Raw genomic sequence first — 21,964 nt, 5'->3', positions numbered from 1 at the left:
TAGTGTGCATTCCTTCTCTTATAGAACTATTTGGATTCCGTAATTCGTAAAATGACTAAATATGACAGGATGGTTTCAAATATGTTACATTATATAAAAATTATTCATTTTTGATGCTCCAATATATTGGCTTATTCTCGAAAACATAATCTAAGACACATTTAAATAAGATGCAACAAAAAAATTAAAATCCGGTAGCAGAACTGTCCTTGAATCAAATCAATACTAAGCCAAATTAATGAAAGACTCTCTTTAAATACTGCGTCATAATCATTTGCCGTCAGTAAGGCGAAGCCAACGATAGCAACAAAAATTCTCGGATTCATAACTACATACAAAGTGGAATTAATTTATATTGACGCTAACATTTCAAGAGCAGAAAATTACAACATAGTTATTTGGAATCACTTTCTGATTCTTAGCAGAAGCTATGCTGAAGAATATTGCCACTGATTTGTTGCAAACGACGCTCAGAGCAAATCGACCAATCAGCTACAATCGCTTTTGAATAGATTTGAGCACGAACCAGATGAATAAAGTTTTCATTCACTTGACATAGATGGCGACTTTTGGGTGCGCCATGATCACAGAGCCACCAATGCATGACCTTAAGGGCTGAGGCCAGTGTGTTTTAGGGTTGTTTAGAGAGACACATCAAATCTGATTTTCTCATTTTCTCAGAAACGTTGACGAATATAAAAAAAACAAACTGACAATCTTATAGAATATTAGTTTAGATTATTCTGTGGAAATTTCAGAATGATTCATTGACTAGCGGTCGGGAAAGTCTTTTTCTGAAGGAAAAATTGCATAGCTGAAAACGCCTTCTTTCAACTTGTTCATTGAATATCTCGCATTCAAAAGCATGGATCAAAACTCTATCCTGACAATGTCTAGATAATTTAATTTAGATCCGAATAGTGCGAAAAAAAGTATTGTCGCGATAAAAATGAAGTGAATGTTATTTTTGTGAAGGTAAGTTGATTTCTATGGCGACACCATTTTTTCTGCTCTTGTTTCCTGGTAACGTAACGAAACATGAGAGATAAATAAAATCAGCCCAGCAAAGCTGCAAAACAAGCGCCTTATTGGATTTTATGTGATGTAGTCAAAGTTGTAACCGAGAATATCAAAACTTTCTTGGCCACCCGACCACATCGAGAATCATTTTGCACATTTGCGAGAGGGCATGGAGGGAAATATAATACGCAGAGCGAGCCACGTGGTTATACGCGACCTACTGGCCTCAGCGATTAAGTTCGACTGTCCCTGTCGGATTACGATGCTGCAAGCTTCTACTAGGGACTAATTGTGCAAAACCGCTGGTCCTTACGAACGCTCGAATCTCTAAAGGAGAGCTGTATTCTGTAAACGGAGTTTCTCGTTCCTTCATTTCAACGTGAGGAAGTTATGGGTTGCATAATAGTCAATATGTATGTAGTTATTATTCTTTATAAGCGACTGTCAAAATGTCAATTTTATGTAAAATTATCGAATTGTTCCTGAGATATGATTGCACGAAGTGGGATACGTAATTTCCAATTTTTGTTTGTTTTGAAGTTCTCCGTGGAACGCAACTATAGTTTTTTTAAATTTATTTTTACAAAAACTACAATAAAATTTGCAAAACTTTCATTTTTTCTTCAAATTGGTTTAAAAAAGTCAGATAACAATTTTTTTGTCACAATTTTTTCAACGGAGTTTCATTAAAAATGTAATATTCTTTAATCTTAAAAATGTGTAAATAGGACAAGCTGTAGTTATCATGCACACCAGTTATCGTCCTTTTTCTATCGTGCACAACAGTTTGTAAAAACATGTCCCACTTTAAACAACCATATCTCAGGAACAACTCGACATTTTTACATTAAATTTGCACAGAAGCAGTATCTAATAAGGGATAATAATTACTTACAAATGAAAGAATAGGAAGGGACAAAAAGTCCCGTTTACAGACGAAGCTCCCCTTAATGTCAAATCTTTCTCGGCATTGTTATGACAAAACTGAACTGTTGAGTAGTTTTCTTTCATTTTCGGTTAAAAATAGTGGCTGTCGTATTAAATATTTGCTTATGTTAATAGAATAATGAATATCTAAAGCGTTTCGAGTTACTTGCCCAGTCTGTTTATTTTAGTCAAATTTGACCGTATCGTTATAAGGCTTGTGTGTGCTGTCATGAATAGAAGAATGCGTTTTTCAGGTACCTTTGTTGTTTGTAGAGTATCGAATTCATAGACTTATTTGCAAGAAGAACTTGTTTTTTATTTGCAATTACAAATCGCTTGCTAATCAATAGTTTTGTCGAAACCCGACCACATCCAGAAATGTAAGAAAATTTGCAAATATTTCAGCTACTAAGCTACCTTAAATCAGATCGTTCAGATGGAACAAGTCCACGTGAAATTTAATTTACTTTTTATGCCCAGCCGAATAAAGTCACGCAGAACAAAACTCACTCGAAAACCATTATCCCAGTAGTTGAAGGAAATAAAACCACCAGTGATTTAAGGTTTCAGGTTATTGCACGGCTGCAAAAAATACTCTGAAATTTAAAAAAAAAATGCGAAACACAAAAAATAACACATCACTCAATAATTTGTGTGACTGACATGCCGATGGCGCTGATTAATGTCATATGCTTATGACGTTTATGGACTACTAAGTTTCAAAAGACTATGTGTAAAATTTCTTTGGTACGAAAAACATGCTAGCCATTTAAGTGAAGATTTAAAAAAATCTGTGCTAATTTTTTATGGCTTCTTGATGACAAAATAATACTGCACAAGCTCATCAATGGCTTCAAAAGTGTTATCAGCACTCTTATCCATCGAAAAAAATCATTTGTTATTGATTTAGCAGAATGTAAACGCGGTCGTACATCTATCGATGATTCTAAACATTCTGATCGTTCAATTGAGGTTATAATACGTTGAAGCATAAAACAGTACAAAAAATGGTTATACTTAATCGTAAAATGAAATTTCGTGAGACATCTGAGGCAGTGTGTTTACAACTGCATGCACATTTGACCATAAGAAAGTTTTTGTTCAAAGTGGGTGTCGCACTTACTCACAGTCGACCAAAAACAACGTCGTGTTGATTATTCAGAGCAGTTTTGGCCATAGTTACAAGCAATAAATAATATTTTTTCGTGGGTATGTGACAATGGATGAAATATGGATCCATCGCTTCACTCCGGAAGCAAAATTATCATCATCAGAGTGGACTGCAGCCATCGGTGAACCTCGTCCGAAGCATCTAAAGGCACAACAGCCAGCTGCAAAGGTTATGGCTTCAGTATTTTGGGATACACATGCTATAATCTTCACTGACTATCTTGAGGATGGAAACCTCAACAACAGCGAATATTACACTCCAGGAAAAAAAGAAATTTACGCTTGACGTAAATTCAAGCATGCAGTAATTTCTGTTAACATATAGAAACATATATTGGAGAAGCCAAATGAATGAAAAACTGACAGAAAAAGATGAATTTTTGGAAAAAGATAAGCTCAGAGACAGGACTCGAACCTGCGTTCTTATGCATTCCGTGCATAAGTGCAAACTGGATCTAAAGTGATAGGAAAGTCATTTTGCAGCGCTACAACGCATCCGCACAAATAGCGAGAGCGGTCAAAAAACATCACTTCTTAACTCAGATGAGACCTTTCATTTTTTTTTTATTTAAAAGATATTTCTATTCAGGCCTGTTTGCGTACAAGCTTTTTTTAAATATTTTTTTTGAGTTGGATCTCGTTGTCACCTTGTTTTCCAGGGGAAGAGAAGCTTCCATTTCCCTCCTGCGAGGATTGAGGGGCACTTCGTTCGTGGTTCGTCTCGTCATCCATTGCCGCATCGATGGAATTGTTGTCGATTTCCGTCTTCTTTTCGTTGCTAGTTGCTGTAGATGCACCTTGTTGTATATTGATTGCAGTTGCTGGTTGGTTGGAGGGTAAGTTGTTAACTGTAGCTGGTGTACTTTGTTCTATAGGGGATGATGATGGATTCGTTGAAGGGTTGGTGGCTTCATTGTTGTTGGTGGCTGTCACAGGTGTACTGGGGTTGCTTGGGGTTGGTGTGAAGGAAGCACCATTGTCATTTGGTGTAGTTGTCTCCTTGTCCAGTTTATCAAATGGCTTACTGCAGTGAACAGCTTTTTGGCAATATTGACATGTGGCCATCTGATTGTCATAGGTAACAAGTGATTTGCACGGGATTCTTGTATTCTGACCGAATGTCACATAAGAAGGTATAGGCCTCTTCAAGCGCATGCGTAACAAACGTACGCCATTTAGAACACCAGGGAAAAAGTTCTTCCACTTTTCTTTTTCGATAGAGAGAATCTCTCCGTATTGGGACATAGTTTTGCGAATATAAAGATCTATGACGCTTAAGGGAACATCATGCACACGCACTTCTATAGCACTATCTTCCACATATACTGGAATGTTGTACTTAATGTTTTCGTGCTCCACATAGTCCACGTTGTTATTGTCTTTTGCGAATTGAATTGCATCCAACTCTTTATAAAACTGGATGTAAACAACATTATTTGTCTTGTTGCATTGAAGTAAATGCACACGTTTAATGTCAAAATGCATTTGCTGCTTAAGCAAACCTTCAAGTTCTCGTATCGAAGGTCGAATTTTGCACTGCCTGAAGTCAACAACAATTGTATTCTTTCGTGTCGGCGGTAGTTTTTTTCGCTTGATTCACTCATTTCGAGGTCGTTCTATTGTTCACTACACAATACTGTACTTGGTTTCTTCTGTCCCGAACGCAAGCGGTTTTGTTTTATCGACTGACTAGGATGAGATGTGAAACCGAACTGAGAGAGCTTTCATTGATCAAGTTCGAAACCGATAAAATGCGTTGTTTTTTTCCTGCTCATTTTTGTCAGAAACGGCTGAACGGATTTCAACAAGATTAAGCTCGTTCGAAAGCTACTATTAGGCCATTAATCAAGTTCTAAGAACAAAAGACTGTGACTTTCGGTTCCGGAGATATGACGGTATAATTGACGTAACCGACAAAACACTTTGTTTTTACCGTTCTAATACATAACACATGAGCTGAAAAGTACCCTAAAACACACAGATGGCGATAGTTTTATTGCAGTCACCTTTTTTTCAAGTAATACTAACTTTTAAAAGACAGCTGTATAAATTTAATGCAATTCTATCCATTAGTTTGTGAGTTATTGTGCTAAGAGAGACACTACTTTTGTTATTTTCAGAACAATTGATGCAAAACAATTTCGTTGTTCAATATTACACTGCTTCTAGATGGGAAAAAATACCGTGCAAGCAAAGCAGTGCACAGTGGGGAAAAAACGATCAAAAACGCGACTTTGCTCAATAACTTTATAAAAACCTAAGCAAATATTTTCAAAGTTAGTATTTCTTATGAAAATTTTTCCGTAGAATCGATTTATGATAGTTAGAAGATCCGCAAAACTCACTATCATGCCCGTTTTGCTCCAATTCCTCTTTTTTCTGACTTTATTTCGAAAACTAACTGTGAAACTCAGGAAAAAATTCAATTCGACCAATCGGAAGGTATTCCTGATATGCTCATAAATTATATAAATGGATTGTTTTTAATAAGATTGACCACAAATAACTATATTCTGTTTTACCCCCAGTCATCTTCTTCCATGAATTTATAGAAAAAAAAGTTCTACTGATCGGTGTTTGGACAAATATTGGTTAAACAAGACAGTTCTATGTTTCGCATATAACCTCAAATAATAATTAATAGATAGTCTCCATGATCGCATGCATCGTGCTACATCGTTTTATCCCAATTTTCCCACAAATATAATTTTATGTTGAATTCAGATTTCCAATCCCGAAGCAGATCCAATATGACCTACCAATATTGGTTCATATCACGTACAAAACATCTGTAATCCAATCAAACACAATGGGAATGACAGTACTAGCCTGTTTAACCCGTTTTACCCCAATTTATATCATAAGTCGTTTTTCTGGTTAAACGTTCTTCTGCATACCGTAAGCACGCTGATTGCGGTTGATGAAAATCGATTGATATTACGAAGAAAGCCCTTAAAATAAGATTACAGATGGATTCAATGGCCGCATGAATCTTGTTATACCGTTTTACCCCAATTTATCCTTCAACTGAGTCGTAAGATTTTGCTCCACATTTGGAAAATAGTTCGTAATAAAATAAATCGATTTTCATCAATCGCAATCATCCTGCTTTCGGTATGCGAAAAAAAGTTTAAACAGAAATACGACTTATGATATAAATTGGGGTAAAACGAGTTAAACAGGCTAGTACTGCCATTCACATTGTGTTTAATTGGATCACAGATGTTTTGCACGTAATACGAACCAATATTGATAGATCGTATTGGATCTCCTTTGGATTGTAGATCATATTTAAACTGAGAAAAGAAATGGGGTAAAACAGTACGATGAGTTTTCTGCTGTCAATAAAACTATATACAATCGATTTGTTAGACTTTTTTTACATCGGAAACACTCTATTCGCTCTTCTGCAAGTTCTTCGGTTTCATGTTATATAGTTAAGCTTGAATACAATGCAGTATAAAAATTGAACTAGGGGTAAAATGAACATGATAGCGTTTCGTGCGGTCCTTCTAAATACTTGGAATCGATTTTACTAACCATTTTACACCAAAAAAGTGCTTTGGTCAGCTGTGTCATGCCTTCAAAAAAATCGTCGCGTTTTTGGTCCATTTTTCCCCACTGTGCAATGGCTTGAAAAGTGTTATGGAGACTCCGCTTCATCAGAAACAACAATAAAAAGTTGATTTGCTGACTTCAAACGTGGTCGTAGAGACACCGATGGTGCAGAACGCGGTGGCTATCGAAATGAGTAACATTAGAAAGTATAAGAAAAAGTTCAGAAAATCGTTTTGCATGATCGAAAAGTAAAGTTGCATGAGTATTTGACTATGAGAAAGCTCTGTTCAAAGTGGGTGCCGCGTTTGCTCACTGTTGACCAAAACCGAGAATGTGTTGATGATTTTGAGCAGTGTTTGGCCATTTTTAAACATAATAAACCGGAATTTGAGCGTCAATATTTGACAATGGATGACAAATGGATTCATCACTTCGCTCCGGAAACAAAACGGTTGTCATCTGACTGGACAGCAACAAGTGAACCTCGTCCAAAGCGCCCGAAATCACAACAATCGGCTGAAAAGGTTATGGCCTCGGTATTTAAGGATGTGCGTGGTGTAATATTATCCGACTTCCTTGAGAAAGGAAATACCTTTAACAGTGAATATTATATATCGTTGTCTGAGCGTTTGAAGGCTGAAATTGTAAAGAAATGAGCACATATGGCATAGAAAAAAATTTTGCTCCATCAAGACAACGCACCGTGCCACAAGTCAATTAAAACTATGGCGAAACTACATGAATTGAACTTCGAATTGCTACCAAATCCACCGTATTCGCCAAATTTGGCTCCCAGCTACTACTGGCTGTTTGCAAATCTAAATAAATGCTCGCCGGTAAAAAAATTCGCACGAATGAAGAGGTTAGCGCTGAAACTGATGTCTATTTGGAGGCAAAAGATAAATCGTTCTACAAAATGGGTATTGAAATGTTAGAGCGGCACTGGAATGATTGCGTTGCTCTTGATGGAGATTACGTTGATGGATAAAATTAATTTTGAACCAAAAAAAAAAGTGTTCTCTTTGTGAGGCCTGGAATTTTTCAGCCTATGTGTTATAAAGGTGGCAATATTATGGGGTCACCTATAATTTCGTAAAGCGGTACTACTCGAAAGTTTAATTAGCACCTCGAAAAAAGTCCCCATGCAAAATTTTAGTAAAATCGGATATGGATAAAGGGTGCTACCCGGCAGTTACGGATTGAGTACATGAAATTTCCGAAATCGAATGTTTTTTTGTTCATGCCAAATGTCTTAGAATTATACGAATGGTGAACATTTAGTGTCACCTCGATAATATTTTTTTTTAAATATTGACTTCCTGGGACTTTCGATGCCAAAAGTCTTAGAAATTCATGAAACGTCTAGATTTAGTGTCAACTCCAAGAAAAAAATTCGATGTTAGATGTTAGACCCGTATATACAATTGCTTCGTCGAAAACACTTAATAATTACTGATACGAACTTAAAAAAGTTACGATGCACATATATCAAAAAATCTGAAAATTTCAGAATAATACTGTAAAAAAAGAGCATTTTTTGAAATGAACACAATTGACACCAAACTGAACTAACTCAGCTTCATCCAGCTAAGACGTCTACCAATTCACAAAGCCAATCCATGGATCGAAATAATGGTTGGTTTATAAGATAATTAGGCAATCCGGTTTAGCCCCAGTCTCCCCTACCAATAATATTTTATTCTTTAAAACGTTCTCAAATTCGTATATAAAAGTGATGATGTCCATAAAAAAACGTGTACCAACAACAAACAGAGTAAAATTTCGCCCTATTATATAAAATTTATCGCCGAATCTGAGCTCATGACACATGACACATGAAAATGCAATAATTTCAAACTAGCCAAATATATCTACCGAATCAAAAATGCATAAATTATTCAACACAATCAGCAGTCGATCGGTCAATTTCGTCACACATCTTTCTCCAGGATTGAAGAAAAAACGCACAAACCAAACAACCATCGATAAAATATACTGAAGAAGTGTCAAAGTGTCAGTCAGGTCACTCCGGCCAAGGCCAGAGCAATGTGAAAGATGGGTTACAAATTATGATCTTGTTAAGTGATAAAAATTTATGAGTACTCAATAAACGGAACCCAATAACGGCCGACGAAACAAAAAACAAAAAAAAACCGGCAGTCTAACGTAGAGCGAGAAAGTGATGGCGAAAGTGGATTAAACTTTTATTGACGGCTCCATTTGGGATAATGGTTTCTGTTTCAGACGCCTCTTCGGATACTGTCAGAAGCGATCCTTCCTTGCTTTCGCTAGCGCAAAGAAAAAACATGAAATAACGCATTCGAAAAGGACTCAGCTGCTAGTAGCGTGATTTATGGTTCATTAGGATCGCAAATCGGTGACAATCAAAGACGGATATATTTCGAGATGCGATGAACATTTGACGATGGTTATAAAACAAATATAGAAGGTTTTTCGATTGTTTTGTTTTTTACTTACTTGCATTGAGGGGCATGCTGGTGGTCATATTGAGCCCGTGTAGCCGCGGATGACCCGCGTGCATTCCGAGATAGTGCCGGGTTAGCATGTGGTGATGAACGGCTGCTGCGTGCGGGTGTGGATGATGGTTCAGGGGATGCTGCTGGTGCAACATCGGAGGTAAAGGTGGTGGGATCGGTGGCCCCTGATGATGACCAAGAGCCTGTTGCTGCTGCTGCTGTTGGTGCTGCTGTTGTTGTTGCTGTTGTTGGTGGGAATGAGGATTCATCGGTTGTCTTTGCTGTTGTTGGGACTGCTGCTGCTGATGCTGTTGCATTCCCATCGCCGAACCGGCGTGGGCCGGTTGCGGTGGGTAAAGCATTCCATGGTTGGCCAGTGGGTGGTACATTCCACCACGAGCCTGGTGGTGAGGCGGCAGATGACGATAATCGGCCATTATTAGTCACGTTAGTTTTTTTTTCCCACTCACGATTCCTCTCTCTCTCTCTCTTCGGTTCGGCCACCTTTGGCAAGCCTGTTCACTGCCTACCTACAAAGTTAATAGAGTTGCACACAACACTAGAACACTGATTTTCGGACCGTTCGTCGAATCGTGGTTTCAAGCCACAGCCGGCTTGTGACAGAGAGCAACCAAGCGCGCTGCTGACCGCACGACCTCGGCCATAACGATGGTAATTGTGGTAATGAAAATAATGAACCACTTGATTAATATACACTTTTCGTCACGCATATTAAAATCGTATAGTCCAAATCAATACAGCGACCAGCGCCAATAAATCATACATAGTTTTTCCGTCTTCATGGTTTTGCCAAAATGCCCACCGCACCACCGTTCTGTGCTGGTGCAGCGAAGAACAATTTTACCTGCAATACACCTCGAATAAATTACACACACCACCATACTAATTATGCATTTCGGAAAGGACTATTTTGTCTGCCGGAGCTAGAAAAAAAACAATCAATCCTACAGTACATTTCGGTACCGTTTTCGTCATTGATGTGCTCAATAGTCATTCAGCTTTTCTCCAATTTTCGTTCACTCACGACCAGCTTTTCCGGGCACAACGGCGCTCGTTTATTTATTTTTCATTTTTATCACACAATTCGTATCTCACAGTCCCCCCCTCTTCGGATGAATGCATAAATAAAATGCTTGTTAGTTTTAGATTTTACATCGGTTCGGTTGGGGCTGGCCTTTCTGAAGTGGAAACCCACCCCCAGCGGAAGAGAAATGAGCTGTCCACCCCCGCGTGGACCAATTATCGTACGGCAGAGAAAATGTAATTAGTGCATTAGTAGCGAGCGAGGGTGGTACCAGGAAGTTTCGAGATGCAACTTAAATTGGTGGTTCGCTTTTAAAAGTAATTTTCAAATGATAACGTAAAACATAAATTTGCATTGATTATTTCTTTTTCAGACCACTCGTAGAACGATTCCAATAAACACAACAACCAACGAAGAAACCGAACCACCCTAACGAATTCGGAGTTGTACAACAACTTGTTATCCAGGATGCACATGATATAATACACTCAGGATAAGTGGGTTTCCGGTGGTTCCGTCACGTGAATTTGATGTTTAACCATTGTGGGTGGATGAACAATGTATCGCGAATAGGGACACCATCAAGTGCCTCGATTTAACTAGTGACGTGAGCGGAGCCCATGAAGCAGTAGTGTTAGCATGGAAAAATCGATTTAACACTTAATTAGTGGGTACTTTGAGAAACATACACGCACACAGAAATTGCACGAGTACCTAAATATTTCGTTATGATAATCAAGTCGACTGTTTGCCTGTCAACTCCATTTTGAGTAACGATACCGAAATTCATTAACTGTTATTAGTATTAATGTTAGGAATCGTTGGCTTTTCAGAATTAACATTGGTCATGAATAGTGATAAAAATTAAGGTACTTTTCAGTGTGCAATCTATTAGGGTATCATCATCATTTTTGTTCTACTCTTTTCGAACTAAAACGAACGAGATCAGTTTAGTTTGAATAATGATTTCTTTGGAAAAATTAAAAAAAAACTTTCACTTCGTCATGGCTTTTATGATTTCGTCATGATTTTTTTTAAGATTTTTACAAATGTTGCCAAGATTTGAATATCCCTTTGCAGTAATATACTAAGTAATCACTAAAATAAAATCTCTTCCTCGGATAGCTGAATATTATGTTGAGAAAAAACATAACTGAAGGAAGACAAGAAATAATGCTATTCAAACGTATTCGCTTGTCGAAGGTGATAACAAGAAATTATTGCAACACTTGAAACAGATTGTAACTTTTTTTTCAGCTGAACAAAAATATAAAGGGAGTATTATATAAAAATGGTAAACGGTCGTCAAAAGGTGCGATAACTACGAGCTCACAAGTTCCTATCTCATGCCTTCCGCGTGTGTTTCTATGATGACATTTGATCAATAGAACGGCGTCGACTGGATGTTGGGTGCCTTCTGCGTTAGTAGTAGAATTAGAGGATGCGAATTGGTTTGTGTGTAATAATTTATTTGAAGCGTGAAAATTATTGAAAATCCTTCAAATAGGTCAAATATTTCGCCTCGACGTCCTATTGCTGAAACGTATTACACGTATTAGGACTTTAAATTGTCAATTTGTTTTCATGAAAACCGTCTGCAGCATTCTTAGCAATTCAAGAATTAGCATTTAGCATATCATCCATACAAAATTTGACGCACAAACCAAAATGCATCTTATAAGTGAGAGTAACTTTTGTGTGTACAAAATTAATTCTATTGCAGGAGCGTCTATATTCAGAATATTCAGAAGTGTGCAATATCATACTATGTTCCAAGGATGTAATTGGCTGGTTTAGAATACTGAAGGTTTGGATGGTTCCGATACGGTTAGAAATGAAACAGAAAATGTTGATTATTCATACAAAACTGAAGAACATAAACGCAATACGCGACGATTGTTTCCCAATTGCAAGAGATTCTGTAAAAGTCTTTCTGAAATGCCGAGTTTTGCATTAAGCAGTTCAATTTGAAATGCACTAATGAGTCTAAGACGCAAACAAAATTCAAAACGGTTATGCGCCCTAAGCACAAAATTAGGCTTTCCCCTGAATAAAAAGGATGAAGATTTCTTCAGTTAGATTTCAGATTCTCTGGTGTGACAGTTGACAATGAATTATAAGATTGGAGGATTTCTCTCGACATATTATCACACTTACATAAGATTTTGAATGCAATCCTTGTCCTTCTGGAACCTAAATTTCTACTTATCTATTCGTTCATTGAAAAAAAGAAACTACAACACTCAATCAATTTACTAATAAACTATTTTGTGGGAGAAATCGCGAATGAAATTTCATTCGAATGAAGTATTTTTGAAACTCTGAAACAATTCAAGAGTCGCTCAAGGCAGCAATGAGAGATCTTTGCTGTTGACCCTTACGAAGATGCCATTGCAATGTATAACTATAGCTTAAGGGTATGCTATCCGATGTAATCATAGCTACTTCTTTTGAATATCTGTGACTGTAAAATTATTCAGTTAGTTAAATTCTTACTCTGATTCTGTAACCATGTGACGCTTAAAGCACTATCCAGTAGAATTGAATGGACTCAGAGAGGTGTAATACCATTTGCTGAGAGACCAAAAATATCAGCAATTATACATTTGGTTACTGAAAAAAATGCGAATAAAAAAACGCATTTTGTCGGTTACGTCACTTATACCATCAATAGTAGCTCTCAAACGAGCCTACTATTGTTATAATTAGTTACGACACCTCGGAGAAAATTTAACGGAGAGAAAATAAATGCAATTTGTCGGTTACGTCACTTATGTTTTTAATTCTCCCAATCCAGAAGTGACAGCCACTTGATCTTCGAACTTGATTTACAACATATTAGTAGCTTTCCCACAAGCTTAAGCTTGTAGAAATCGGTTCAGCCATCTTCGCGAAAATAAAGCGGAGAGATAAAATGAGTTTTGTCGGTTACGTCACTTATACCAGTATGTCCCCGGAGCCGGAAGCGACAGTCACTTGATCTCCAAGTCGGAGTATGTGAAATCTGACGACAGCCAAGTATCACATCAGTTATTAAAAAATTTATCCATTTTTTCTTAAATGGACTAAGTAATTCCATGCTTCTTTTGATACCAGATAATCTAGTGATCATAGTTAAGTTGAATAAATACACATTGAACAGCAAGATTCGTTGCGATACAATGTCCACCACAGAAACATCTGAAACTAAGCAATAATTCCAACAAAAAAACAAATCCAGGATCACCAACATCGCAGGACCTTCAATCTATCGATATTTACAGTCCATTCCGGATGCTTTTATTAACACACATTTTTTATACTCTTCAAACCCACCAATAAACAGTAAATCCAAAGCAGGCACCTCGCAATCCCTCCCTTCTTTCGAGCCTTCGCGATACAAAAAAACACAAGCAAATCCCCAAAAATGGACGGCAGAACTCAGCACCCCGTACCGATGATATTTACTTCTATTAATTTTACTTTATTTTATTTACGCACATTTTCTGTCATCATCTGCTTCCCGGATGGATTTTTGTTTGTTATTTTTTGTCACATCGAATAACTGATTCTTTTTTTGCACTGTACTTATTTTCAGCTTCCGACACCGGGTAACCCCACAAATTTATTATACTCAACACTTCACACTCCGCGACCCTTGAAAGCACCCCTGTTCCCGAGCCACCCCGTCCATTTTGCCCAGGATCCGTGTCGGCTGATGTCGTGATTTTTCTTCTCATCTTCAGGGGGGATAATTTTTATCACTTTCCATTCGGGGTTTGTTTTGTTGTGGTTTTGTCGTGAGCTGGCATATCGTGGCACAGCTGACTGTATCTCGCTCGTTCGACCCGCATTTTATGGATATCACTCGTAAGTTCATAGGACAAATGATGTCGGTACGGTTGTTGGCAGCACAACCGGCTACTTTATTTGATTTCATTTCCACGCAAATTGACGATTTTGGGACTTTTTTTTCGATACTCCAACAGAAGTGTGCTCTTCACACTTTCATTTGAATGCTTTTCCTTTTCCACTCCTCCAGCGAACACATGTTCCAGCCTTTTCTAATGGAACTTTATTTGCAAAGAAGGTTTAAGCTTTGATTGGTATCAAGATTTCCTTTTTTTCTTCAATATCAACAAACACACTCAGACTATCGATTCGTAGGAATTTAAGACTAACTTTGATGAGACTATTGGAACCACTACAAATCACAAATAAAAATGAGTTCAGCTTTTCGAGTAACGATAAAATTGAACCTTAAACTAGAGTGACTGAAAGCGAAAATTCGCGCTCCAAATCCGATCAACTAGTTTACGATTTTCTCGACTGAGCACACAAAAGATAAGCCCAAGCATTTTGATCGAAATCCAATACCGTCTGGTGGCTGCAGTTTCTTCTTGGTGAAAATAAAAACACTGAACCCCGAACAAATATATATTCCGATCCGAAATACTTAACCACAATTGCACAAGTTATTAATTTATTGCTGATTGAGTTTGGGGTAGCATTCTGTGGCACAGTTTTACGGCAAATCTCGATGTCGTTCGAAAACAAAACGTAAGAAACGAATGAATCCGCCGAAAAAAAACACTGTCAGAAAGATCAGAAGACTACGTCAAAACTGAGAGCCAAAACCACCCGATAGATAGCAGCGGACCTGCGAATCACCCAATGCTTGAGCCTTTATCGCCTGACACTTTATCTAAATTATTTAAAGAAACCGGACAAATCCAGGGGCGGGTGGGTATCCACGGTATCCACCACGACGGTAGATACGTGCGATAGCGCTGTTTGTGAATGGATGATGCAGGGAACAGAAGGGGAAAAACGTTGCATGGTGTGTTACGTACAGACAATTTTTGTTCCCCGTTTTTTATGACCCAGAATTAGGTCCCACCTTGCCTAATTAGGTGCCCGTTAAGCTGAAGCGGTTACGAATGGTCTTGACAATTGCATGAATGAAACAAGAAGGATCAATTCTGCATGTTTAGCAATGGATCGATGATAAATAAAGTTCGTTTTCCACCTCACAACGATGTTATCAACAACAACAAAGACGACTGAATGGACGAAAGCTCGAATAGTGAACCAATGGCTTTCCAAGTCTCACTGAATGGTAATGATAGTGCATTTGACTCACAAAAACTCAAATCAGCTAGATGGAGTGGATGATTTAGCCGTGTTAGATAAATGAAGACAATAAATGTTTATAAATATTGTGGAGGCAATGATGGACGACGAAACATACAGGGTGCGTCATCTAGATAGGATCTATTTAAAATTTTAAATATTTCGCAGTTTCAGCCGGTTTTGTTGAATAGAAAAGATATATTTAGGGTATACAATGCCATTTATTGACAATTCACTCAAAATACAATATCGGTCAAATGACCGCCGCCATTCGACACACAAAAAGCGACCCTTTTTCGGGAATTTTGCATTGTATTTGACAACATTTCAGGCGTGGTAGTTGAAATTTCGACTGTGATATTACCTTTTAGCTTTTCAATCGCCTTCGGTTTGCTGACATACACTTACATTTTAAGTATGAATTGTCTTAGAGCCGAATGTCTCCCATATTTTTTACGATAAGAACGCACAGTTGAACGATTGTTTTTAATGTACAGGGTGGGCTATTTGAAGTGGAACCATTTGTTTCTGAATAAAATTTATGAAAAAAAAAACTTTCTTTTATTTTTAAATCAATTATAATTTATTTTGGTTCACATGCATATTGGGAAATATGTCACCGCTATTTTTTAAAATAATATCGCGTAATTGGTTACCTTTGGCCTCGAGAACAAAATGTGCCCTTTTGTTCGGCGTTTTCCATCGTTTTGACCAATGTATCGGTCGATATTTGAGCTATGGTTTTTTGCTTTGATTTCAAATATCCCCACGAAAAAGTCTGATGGCATCGAATCGGGGGCCAGACCAAATAAACGTTTTCAATATGACTCGTCCGAGGAACGATGATCGTAACAAATCGATTGTTGGTGGAGCTGTATGGCATGTTGCACCGTCCTGTTGAAACCAGTAGCCATTAAAAACAACTTCAAGAACAGTGGGCATCCCAAAATCATTTATCACGGCTCGATACCGATCGCCATTAACAGTTTTCGTTGCTCCATCATCGTCTTGGAAAAAATAGAAACCAATAACCATATCCGCACAAACACCACCAAAAACTGTCACTTTGTTAGAAACTGTTCAATTAATTGAAGGTTTTCAGTGGCAAAGAACAAACAATTTTGCTCATTAACGCATCCATTTAACGTGAAATGTGACTCGTTTGGTTTTCACAATTGAGAAGTTATTTGGAATGTAAAGCTGAACAATTTTAGCGCGTTCTTTTGGTGTGTATTGTTCCATGGTAAAATTGTCTTGGAATGACGCTTCCGATGCGATATGTCATTAATCAATATGACAATTCTGTCAGAAAGTTTTTGGGTTGCCCGATGCTTCCACTTTAAATGGTCCATCCTGTACATCGCTACAACTTCAGCCCATTTTTCGGCGTAAACCGATCCATAACCAAAATTTCGAAGACCAGATGATGTTCCAGAGTCTAGCTGATTAGCCAAAATCGGTTGAAAAATAGCGGTTTCAATTTTCGTTCAAAATTTCAAATTTTTTCTAGATTTTTGATTCCCCTACCCTCCCCACCTTCTGTTCTAGATTTGCACTAAACTGAGGATATTTACCTTCGATTCACGAAGAAGAAATCCTAATAGTTCTTGAGAATTATTATTAGAACGGCTGATTTTGTGTGATGCTCTCCACCGTTGTCCCCTTTTCGTTGTTTTTTCACCAATGCAAACGACTACCAGTTGTGACGTATTCGCTCTTGTCGGAAGCGAAACTAGCTTTGCAAACGACACACAATACATCTGCTCGCAGTGGCGATAGAATCCAAACTGTTCCAATTTTTGTTAAGAGGTTTCTTTTTACGTGATTTCGTTTGTAGCTTTTTCACTAATGGGTGGTCCTAACGGCTATAAAAATAGCAGCATATAGAATTTCAATATCGATTATTTCATTTCGGATTAGCATTTCATTGAAAGAAACTATCCGGATGCTGTACGGGATTCATTCCTGCCTTTCAGAAGGACTAAATTGTGGAACTCACTACGATATTAAGCACTGTTCGGAACATTTTTCTCGATCGATTTGTTGTACAGCAGTAGATATTTCGTTCTCTTCCTCAGAACGCGTTCTGATTGGCTGGTGTTGACATGGGTCAAATGAGACAGGTTTTTCAATAGTTTACTATTGAAATACTTCAATGCTGTTGCCATACACGTTTAAGTTGACAAATTTCGATTCTATTGATAGTTAGATTATATAAATCCTTTCACAGATCACTGAGCTATGAGCTTCATAAATGCGAGAAAGGCAAACGCGCCTTATAAATTATCCTCTTTGATACTCGTTTATACCAAACTTTCCGAAAAGTTTAATTTTGAATTATTTGAGATTATGTCACACAACTGAAAGTTTTATCATAAAATTGTGATCATATTTCCGATGGCATGTAGCAAAAATTATGTTGATTCGTTAGATACAAAAAAAGATACTCACGATCAAAAACTTACCACTCTCTCAGAGGGTACATTTTGAAAAGGCGCCCCATAGTAAAGTAAGTCGTATTCACGACAAAATGATTTTGGAGATATCGGTTATCAGTTCCCGATTTCAGAAGTACAGGAGCAGTTCCATACGAAACCGAAGGTCGATATTTTCTTGTATTTTTTGATTTGGCTAAAATTTTGCATATGCATTCTTTATGATCAAAAGAGACATATATTTCATACACTATATAATTAAAAAATATATTATAAATATGTTATATTTATTACTAGCCTTTGCTTAACAATTTATTTACTGTTCCAAGAAACTTTGCTTCTTTGTTAACAAGATTCTAAGATGATCCAAAATCATCAAAAAATAAATATTTCCTGAAAGACTAGTGTTTGATGGGCAGAGAAGATGTTTGGATGTATGGTACCGGTCGGGTGACGGCCAGGACGTAGACCATGTTCGATGTACGTTCTACCATGTCTAACCGTGTTTTAGAGCTGTGTCTATCAAAAGGTTCAGGGTGGCGAAATGGTAACGCGAAATGGTGCATAAGAACGCAGGTTCGAGTTCTGTCTCTGAGTGTATCTTTTTCCAATAAATCATTTTTTCTGATAAGTTTTTCATTCATTTGGCTTCTCCAATATATGTTTCCACTCAGTCGTTGCAAAACCTTCCTGAAATTGTTTTTCAAACCGCTGTACACCCAAACCTCCATTTACGTAACTTATATATGTATATATGTATTAATATACGTTCGCATGTGTACAAATATTTGTATTTCCTAATACATATAAATATTGGTGAAGTAAAAGCGATCATTTATATGTATAAATATATACACATATACGCAAACGAGTGAGTGTGTAAGCATACATACATATATAAGGTTCGTAAATGGAGGTTTGGGTGTATCTCGAGAACGGTAGCATGTAGCAAAATTTTGATCAGCATCTTTTTTATTGGAAACTTAGCGTTCTTTCAGATAACTTTGTTGAAAAATATGAAAAATAAATTTCCATGATTGTCAAAAATTAACATTATTTTGAAAATATGTAACTTTCTCCTCCATTTTATAAATTTGACAGTATTTTATTTTAGATTTACGTATATAAAAAAACCTTTTTGAGATATTTCAATTTTATTTGTTCAAAAAAAATCAAATCAAAATTTTTCCATTAGTACTAATTTTTGTTTTACATAGTCCTTATAATTACTAAAAACATTGCATTAATATATAATATTATCTGAGATTATATTGAAAATTTTCAAATGATTTTTTCTTAGTCTCGTCTCAAAAGTAAGGTAGGAGTTAAAATGACAACTGATGAGCCAAATAAAAAAATGTGAAAATTAAATTTAAAAAATCTGTCATTTGCGTTGAAATCGCTCACCGAAAATAGTAGTCAATAACCTTCGTCATTCAGAGCGGAGAAGCAAAAATGAGAAAATTTCTTTTAAATATGTCTCAAAACAGTTCCAATTTAAAAGTTATATCAGTTACTGACGAAACAACCCCAATTCTAGGTTGCAGAAGCACCAACTTAAAAACGGAACTCATTTCAAACTCTTAGTTTCAAATAAAACGTTTTATAATTCTACTGGGTGCCCCACGAAAAATTTGAATTAAAAAATGCAATTATAAAGAATAGCTTGATAGCTCTCAATGATTATACATTTATCAAGTGTACAACTTTGCTTCCGCCGTTTTCCGATAGGTGGCTGTACCGGCCGAGGCTGGTTAAAATACATAGATGATAATGCCTTTAAAGTGAGTGTGTACAGTGCCTAACGAATTGTCATCGCCGTTTCAGTGATAGTTGTTCTTGTTTTCGTATTATTCACGCTTGAAAATATCTGTTTATATGCCCAATTCTCGCCAATTGCGGGAAGTTTTACTTTTCTGTTACAATTCGAAAAAAAATGCAACTGAAGCGCATCGAATGCTTTCAGAAACTTACGGTGATGCTGCTCTGAGTAAAAGAACGTGTCGGGAGTGGTTTCAACGTTTTAAAAATGGTGATTTCGATGTCGAAAACAAACATGATGGTGGAAGAGAAAAAACCTTCAAAGATGAATAACAATTTACTAGGACCTCTTAAAACCGGGTGAAAACATCACAGGAGATCGCTACCGAACGCAACTGATGCGCCTTAGTCGCGCGCTAAAAGAAAAGCGGCCACAGTATCAATAGCGACATGGCAAAGTCATCCTCCAACACGACAATGCTCGGCCTCACGTCGCAAAAGTGGTCAAAAAGTACCTGGAAACGCTGAAATGGGAAGTCTTGCCCCACCCGCCGTATTCCCCAGATGTCGCCCCTTCTGACTTCCACTTATTCCGTTAGATGGCACACGGCCTGGCAGATCAACATTTTCAATCTTTCGAAGAGTTGGAAAAATAGATTGCTTCATGGATAGCGTCAAAAAGGACTCCTTTTTTCGAGCCGGGATCCAAAAATTTCCGGAAAGATGGGAGAAAGTTGTCGCTAGCGACGGACAATACTTTGAATAATACATCTGTAAGCACTTTTTCGCAATAAAACTTTAAATTTTGGAAAAAACGGCAGAAGCAAAGTTGTACACCTAATACATGAAAAGTTAATGCATGAAATTTATTTATAAAAAAAAAACGTTTGGTTTCAACAGCACCAATCGATGTTTCGCAAACAATCTTTGAGAATCGAAAAATTAGCAGAAATAGTGATGCGAATCGGCCTCCGAGAAGCAGCGATTGGACGCCGCTAGATTATTTTCTTTGGGGAGCACTTAAAGATAAATGTTGCGCCAACCATCCAGAAATAATTGAAGACCTCAAGCACGAAATTCAAGTTGCTATTGATGACATAAGAAACAACTGAAAATGTACTAAAAAATTGAGTGGATCGGATTGGCTACCGCCAAGCCAGCCGCGGGGGTCATTTGAACGAAATTATTGTTCATAAAAATTTAATGAATCAATCTTTCAATTCATTTTAAAATTCGAAATTTTTCGAAGACACCCTGTATATACTACTGTTGAAGCTTATCCGGATTCTACTTACGGTTCCGGAACTACATAGAGTGAAGTTTGTTCAAAATTTCAAACCATCATTAAGAGCGACGATGAGCAAATCGGGAGAAATTCTTCTAAATTCAGTTATTCGAAACTATTTGAATTTATAGGATATAGGATAGTTTATGCCCGAAAAAACATTTTTGTTTTTATTCAAGATTCAAAGCAAAATTGTTAGTTAGCTATAGTTATATTTATGAGTGTATGAATAACATGAGAAAGGTACCACCACACCACTAAGTGAATTAAAAGAGGCCTACGTTATTTAAAATAGGACGCATTTCAATGACACTTTCCGTACAAGCAGACTTTAACACAAAAAACAGCATGCATGCCTTCTTTGTCGCAAATAAATCTATATCTTCTGAAGAAGGACAAACAACTCTACCGATTATTGCCTTTCTTATATAGAAAACCTATGTAATCACTGTGTCAAAATTGGTATGTGTATGTATGTAGGTATGTAACAATTAATGTCACTCAATTTTCTCAGAGATCGCTGAACCGATTTTCACAAACTTAGATTCAAAAGAAAAGTCAGTCTTATGGTTCCACAGCTTACTATTGAATTTCATCTTTATCAGACTTCCGTTCCGGAATTACAAGGTAGAATGCGGAAATCCATGAGAAAATGCGCACTCAATTATTTCGGAAATTTCTTAACCGATTTTAATTGAATATCGATGAAATTACCTGGTTTTAAGAGAGAGCTTAAAATTTCTGCTTATAAGGGGATAATGACAATACGTAATATAATTTTTTATGTGTCATGCAGCATATTGAGAATTGAGCCGTATTTACGTCAAAAGAGGACAAGAAAACCAATTTTTGAAATAAAAGAGTGGAAAACAACATCATCCTGTGGGCACAGATAGTGAATAGCTCATTCTCAACTAAACAATTGAATTTCAAGTCGTTTATCGTTTCCACCTTCAAAACTCTAGCACTGACTAACGAACGACGTATGCTTTCTGTTTCCGCATAGTGTTGCGAAACATTTACATCACGAAAACAGTCGAAAGATTGTGGATATACGCCAATCCCGAGAAACAACCGATACCTTACTGGTACGGCAGCAAAACGGCCGTCCAAGAAGCAGCTGCCTGTTTGTTTTGTGATTAAACATTTTTACAATTATTGTGCCGGTATTTGT

General features: G+C 37.0%; 1 protein-coding gene across 16 annotated transcripts in view; it reads right to left on the bottom strand.

The window, feature by feature from the left end:
- The window catches only part of LOC131436556 (calmodulin-binding transcription activator 1), a 477,355-nt gene that overhangs the window by 217,329 nt on the left and 238,062 nt on the right, over window positions 1-21,964 (bottom strand). The window contains exon 1 of one of the 16 annotated variants that reach the window (XM_058605338.1): window positions 9,154-9,844. The exons of the other annotated variants lie outside the window; for them this stretch is intronic. Within the exon in view, the coding sequence (XP_058461321.1) occupies window positions 9,154-9,589 (436 nt within the window). The 5' untranslated portion in view covers window positions 9,590-9,844. Of the gene's footprint in view, window positions 1-9,153; window positions 9,845-21,964 lie in introns of those variants that run through there. 16 annotated transcript variants of the gene reach the window in all.

This window comes from Malaya genurostris, chromosome 3 (assembly GCF_030247185.1).
Source record: "Malaya genurostris strain Urasoe2022 chromosome 3, Malgen_1.1, whole genome shotgun sequence".
Lineage (NCBI taxonomy): Eukaryota > Metazoa > Arthropoda > Insecta > Diptera > Culicidae > Malaya > Malaya genurostris.
This window is presented reverse-complemented; position numbering and strand designations above follow the sequence as displayed.